This window comes from Lupinus angustifolius, chromosome LG11, assembly GCF_001865875.1.
Source record: "Lupinus angustifolius cultivar Tanjil chromosome LG11, LupAngTanjil_v1.0, whole genome shotgun sequence".
NCBI lineage: Eukaryota > Viridiplantae > Streptophyta > Magnoliopsida > Fabales > Fabaceae > Lupinus > Lupinus angustifolius.
In genome coordinates this window covers 20,063,291-20,069,369 of record NC_032019.1, presented here as the reverse complement: position 1 = coordinate 20,069,369, position 6,079 = coordinate 20,063,291, and the positions used below count along the sequence as shown (strand labels likewise).

The window sequence follows — 6,079 nt, the reverse complement described above, 5'->3', positions numbered from 1 at the left end:
ACAATGTAAGGATGAGAGAATCAGTATATGTTTTTGCACAGTCGGACTTGTTTGAGTCTCTAATTATTTTGATTGCATGGAAATGATAGGAAATGATCAAGGCAATTTTGTTTCATTAGAATATATAGCTACTTGACCAAATAGCCTACCCTTGTTTAGGAACATCCATTGTTAACCCCATTTTGAGCCTAAAATAAAATTTAATTTTGTTCTTATGAACAATCCCGAGCCAATGAAAAAAGAAAAAAAAATGTTTTTCCCTTACTTTCTAAGTTAAGAGAGCATTTATAATAGGATTATTTGTTTTATCCAAAGTTGGGGGGAGTGGAGGCTGTTGGTGTTCTTGTTGCAAAGAAAGCAAAACTGTTCAAAATTTTCTCAATCTTGAGTATATAATCTTGTTTCAAAAAAAAAAAGTGTAACTGAAATGAGAAAAGCAAGAGAAAGATTGAGAAAAGAATGAGAATGAGAAGAAAAGGGTCATATGATTCAAATATGTAAAGAAGGTTGGCAAAATGGGAATAGTAAGAGGATACTGAAGTGAGTATGAATTCATGGTTTTATTGTGTAAATCTTATTATGATTGCTCTCTTAGTCTGAAAGTACTTTGATATCCAGAAAAACTAATTTTCCTTGAAGCCTGGCCTCATTACAACCCTGAAAAGCCCTTAGTGATCCTTGATTAACCATGCAATCTTGATAATTGATGAGACAAATACCAAGCTTGAATTGTTGTGATTCAAATGCTGAACATGAGTGAAACACTAACCTTCATTTGGTTCTAAAAGAACTTGTGTGAATCATTGAAAATTTCCTTGGTTGATAACATGGATAGAGTGATTTGCCTAATGGATTCATCCTGAACTTGCATTCATTTCATTAATGAACATCAGTTGTGGGCATCACATCGTTTTTAGGGAGATTGAAAAATGAAATTTGTGAAATCATGCGAAGTGAAAATCTTGATTGTTCATGAACCCTGTTATTGAATGAACCTTGTGTATATCATTTTTTGTCATCAGTACCTTTTGTTTGAGGGCAAACAAAGTTTCAAGTTGGGGGGAGTTTGATAAGTGCCATTTTTACCGTACTTTCTAGTTTATTTTAGAGCACTTATCGTTTTGACTTATGGAAAATATCATGCAAAATACACTTTTTGATTAAAACTTATAGAAATTCTAATTTACAATTAGAATATGTTTAATGCATGTTTCCAATCTCACTTTGAGCTTTTAAGGTTGAAGATCCCACAAGAAAAAGGTTTGCAGAATGATTAGGAGCTTGAAGAACGTTCAAAACCGCCAAGCCTGATTCTAGGAGGGCTGGGCATTTTTGCTTCTGTCCAAATCAAGCTGGGCGGCCAGAAAAGGGGCTGGGCGCCCTGTGCGTGCTTCTCTTTATAAAAGCCATTTTCTGGTTCAGAACCGAAGAGTTTTTTTAGAGAGAATAATTTTTCCTCAAACTCAGAACTTAAGGAACTTAGAAAAACACCTTTGGAAACACATAGAGCTTGGATTGAAGATCAACTGGAGGGGTGGATTTGTTCCTGCATCATCTTGGAGCTATCATTTCTTCTTAAATCTTCACTTTGAGCTTGAAAGCATCCATGGCTATGGATTGCTAATTTCCTTGTGTTGGGATTGGATGTAACTCCTAAACTTTGATGTATCTATTTTGATTTCCATATACAAATATCTGTTCTATGCGATAATTTCAATGATTTAATCTTGTTCTTCATAAATGTTTTGGATTGATCACCTAAGGCATGAATTTAGATTTGATATGTGAGTGAGAACTACATATTATAATCGGATTTAGATTATCTCATCTAACAAGCGTGATTGCTAGAGATAGAATTAAGTTTGTTTGTCATTTTACATCTGGACTCATTACGATTATCCTTTTTAATTATGCAAGAGATTGATAATTAGATTAGGGAATCGTTGATCTACTCATGTAAGAGATTAATGAGATAGATAAGAATTGATGTGATGAAATTAAGCATAAGCCAAAGTTTGTATGTTGAATCATTAGGATATTGATGAGTTATTGAGTGAAACCCAATCCCAACAGTTTTCTCATATTGTTATAAATCCTTTTTAATATTGCATATTTTTACAATTGAAGTTGTTACAAAAATCAATCATCAAACCATCTGAACTCATTGTTTAAGAAAATTTACTAAAGAAAGGCATTGATTTAACCAATTCCCTGTGGATACGATATAAAACCCTTTTACTATACTGCAATTGAATCCTAAAGGATTTGAAAGTAGAGTGGTAAAAATAACTTTCAACAAAATGGCGCCGCTGCCGGGGAGTTGCGTCTAAATACAAAGCATTGCTTTAGTTGTTATCTTGAGCAATTGTGAATATAGTACATAGTTTTATTTACATTTTCATAAGCTTGTTAACTAATCCACTTGGCTAGATTTGTGTTATCTTTCTTTTTATGCGAGGTAGGATTCCAGCTGATCAACTCTTATTCGACCCAGAAATAGAGAAAACAGCTAGGAAGAATAACAGCAAAGCCAGGAAGAGAAAACAACTTGCTAAGCAGAGAAGGCAACAAGAAGAAACTTCTGTCTCAAGTTCTTCTACAAATCAAGAAACAATGGCGGCAACCAATGATGACAATAAGCCAGGTTTTGTCAATTTCACACCAAGGAACATTATCAGAATTGGCAGACCTACTGGAAATCAAAGGCCACCGGAAATGAAGACTGGATTGGTACAGTTGATGTATGCCAACCCTTTCGCTGGTCTGGATCGCGAGGATCCATATGCACATCTTACAAAGTTCTATGAACTTTGTGGTACTGCTGGCGTGACAGAGAATGAGGAGGAAGATGTATTTCTGAGACTCTTTCCTTTGACCCTCATTGGAAAAGCCAAGGAATGGTTCCTTGATCAACCACAACAAATTTTATCGGATTGGAACCAATTGGAGGAAAAATTCATGGCTAGGTATTTTCCTCAATCAAAATTTTTGGATTTTAAAACTGCTATTTCTACTTTCTCTCAGTTTGCAGGTGAAAGTTTATGTGAAGCCTGGGAGAGGTACAAATCAATGTTGAGGAAATGTCCAAACCATGGATTCGATGCAAAGACACAAATCCATATTTTCAGAAATGGCTTACTCCAACAACACAAGTTGATCCTTGAAGCCACATCTGGAGGATCTTTGATGGCTAAAACTCCAACAGAAGCCATTGACATAATTGAGTCTATGGCCATCAATGACCAACAGGATCAACACAGTAGAGCTCCCACACGAAGAAGCATGATAGAACTTGCAGGGAATGATGCAATCTTAGCACAAAACAAGCTTTTTCAACAGCAAATGGAAGAAATGACAAAGCAATTGGCAAATATTCCAAAACAGTTGAAGGAAATGCAAGAATCATCATCCAGGAGGCATGTGAATAGATGTGACGCGTGTACACCAGATCATCCTACGAGTAATTGTGAGCCCAAGGAGGAGGAAGTGCAATACATGTCTAATCAGCCAAGGCAAGGTCAGTATCAGAACAACTACTCTCGAGGAGCTAATCAAAATTTCAGCCAACCTTGGAAACAGGATGTCGGACCTTCTTCTAACAGGCCACCACCATTCCAGAACCAACAATATCAACAACCGCCACAAAATCAACAACAATATCAACAACCGCCACAAAATCAGAATTCACAATTGGCGGACACATTGAATCAATTTATGCAGATGTCGATGGCTAACCAGAAGAATACTGATGCATCTATCAGGAATTTGGAGACCCAGGTGGGCCAATTAGCAAAGCAGCTTGATTATTCTAGCATATGAAATGATCTTTAAGGCATATTTTATTTGGTTCATAGTTATCCCAAATTGGTTTCTTGCAATCTCAAAGCCAAGGAAGTACTTGAGGTCCCCTAAATCTTTTTGTTTTAAAAGTTCTGTCTAGGAGAGTTTTGAGATCATTAATCTCACTAATATTGTTGCCAACTAGTATTATGTCATCCACATACACAAGGATAGCAGTAATAGATGTATGAGATGACCATTTTATGAATAAAGAGTGGTCCCTTTTGGCTTTGTGATACCCATGTTTTAAGAGAAAGGTTGAAAGCTTAGCAAACCATTGTCTACTAGTTTGCTTTAACTCATACAAGGATTTTTCTAACTTTCAAACTTGATTGCAATTGTGGACTTTAAGACTAGGAGGAATAACTATATAGACTTCCTCAACTAGGTCACCATGTAAGAATGCATTGTTGACATCCAATTGCTTGAGATGCCAATTATGAATAGAGGCTAGGGATAAAAGTAATCTTATAGTGATGAGCTTTGCTACTGGTCAGAAAGTCTCCATATAATCTACTCCTTCAGTTTGGGTGAAACCCTTTGCCACCAACCTTGCTTTGTACATTTCTATACTTCCATCTGCCTTATACTTTATTTTGAAAACCTATTTACATCGAATAACAATCTTATCATCGGGTAAATCAATTAAAAACCAAGTGTTATTCTCTTGCAAAACTTAAAGCTCTTTATCTTTAACAACTTCCAATGAACAGATTTGATTACGTGAGAGTATGTTTTAGGTTCTCTTTGAATAGTAAGGGATAGGATTCTTGCCTCATAAGATGGTGATAAAGACTCATAATTGAGATATGAAGACAAGGGGTACTTGGTATTGGATTGAGGGGTACTTTTATTACTTAAGAGGGCATAGTGGTAATTAAAGATGACAAAACGGGCATTGTCCGTGGGGGTGCCCGCATAGCCCACATTTTTTTGCGGACAGGGCATACAAAATTTGCCTATTTGCCCGTTTCGCCCGACCCGTTTTTCCCGCCAAGTTTATGGGCATTTCCGTCGGGCATGCGAGCGGCCCATAAACATAATTTAAGGAAAAAGTAAGAAAATTTTAAATAAATTATGATGTAATGTGATTTTTAATCCCTAAAAAAATTGTAATCTAATGAGACTTGTTAAACTTTATATAAAATATCCAAAAAATTGTTAGTTTTTTATCTTCGACTACTTTATTTAATTTTATTTTATTTATTATATGAATTTTTTATTTTTTTTTAATTATTCAACAATGCCTGTGGGCCGCCTGCTAGCCCGTTTTAAAATGGGCAGGGCATTGAATTTTGTCCGTTAACCAAAGCGGGCATGCTCGCACCCGCTTAATTTTTTGCGGGCATTTGCGGACGCGGGCTAAATGGGTCGGGCGATCTATTTTGTCATCTCTGGTGGTAATCATGTAGATAATTAGGCATTATAGTGACCTTATTGCTCTTTCTAATGCAAGTGGGTTGGTTTTCCTGATGATCAACTTGAGTTTCATGAGGGTCCTCAAGGTTTGAGTTATGCTGCAAATTTTGAGGGGTAGGAGGATTTTGATGAGCAGACATGTCCTCAATGGTTTGTGGGGATTGTTGTAAATTTCTAAATTCCTTAGGTGTGGAGAATATATCATCATATATGGTGATGTCAGGAGGATCACTAGACAAGTTTCTTAGGATTTCAAGGCTTTGAACATATTTATAGGGGAAGACATTTTCATAAAAGATAACATTTCTCCTGACTTCTAAGGTCTTAATTTTCAGATTTATGACTATGAAACCCTTCACACCTTCTTTGAAACCAAGAAAGATACCTTTGTTAGCTGTAAAATCTAACTTAGTCATAAGGTGTCCTTGGGTGCTAACAAAACACAAACACCCAAAAACTTTCAGAAGATGCAAATTGGTTTGTTTCCTATATATGATCTCATAAGGAGACCTTTTATGCAATATGGGAGTAGGTAAGAGATTTATGATGTAAGTTAAATGTTTAACAACATATGACCAATGTAATTTCGAAACATTGCTTTGGATTAAAAGGGCTCTTGCTATATTCAAGAGATGTTGGTGTTTTCTCTCAACAATTCTATTTTGTTGAGTGTAAGTGCATGATGTTTGATGTAATACACCTTTAGCAGAATAAAAAGATTTCATGGCAAATTCAGGTCCATTATCACTTATAATAATTTTAACATTGACATCAAATTGAGTATGAATCATATTGATAAATTCTTGTAAGTTTTTAGAGG

At 35.7% G+C, this 6,079-nt stretch overlaps 1 protein-coding gene across 1 annotated transcript; it reads left to right on the top strand.

Moving 5' to 3' along the window:
* LOC109359819 lies at positions 2,452–3,819 on the top strand. Its single transcript, XM_019604514.1, has one exon. It carries the CDS (start codon positions 2,452–2,454, stop codon positions 3,817–3,819), a length of 1,368 nt encoding a protein of 455 aa, XP_019460059.1.

Coding starts and splice junctions, on each gene's coding strand:
- LOC109359819 (XM_019604514.1), top strand. CDS start 2,452: ATGCGAGGTAGGATTCCAGCTGATCAACTCTTATTCGACCCAGAAATA.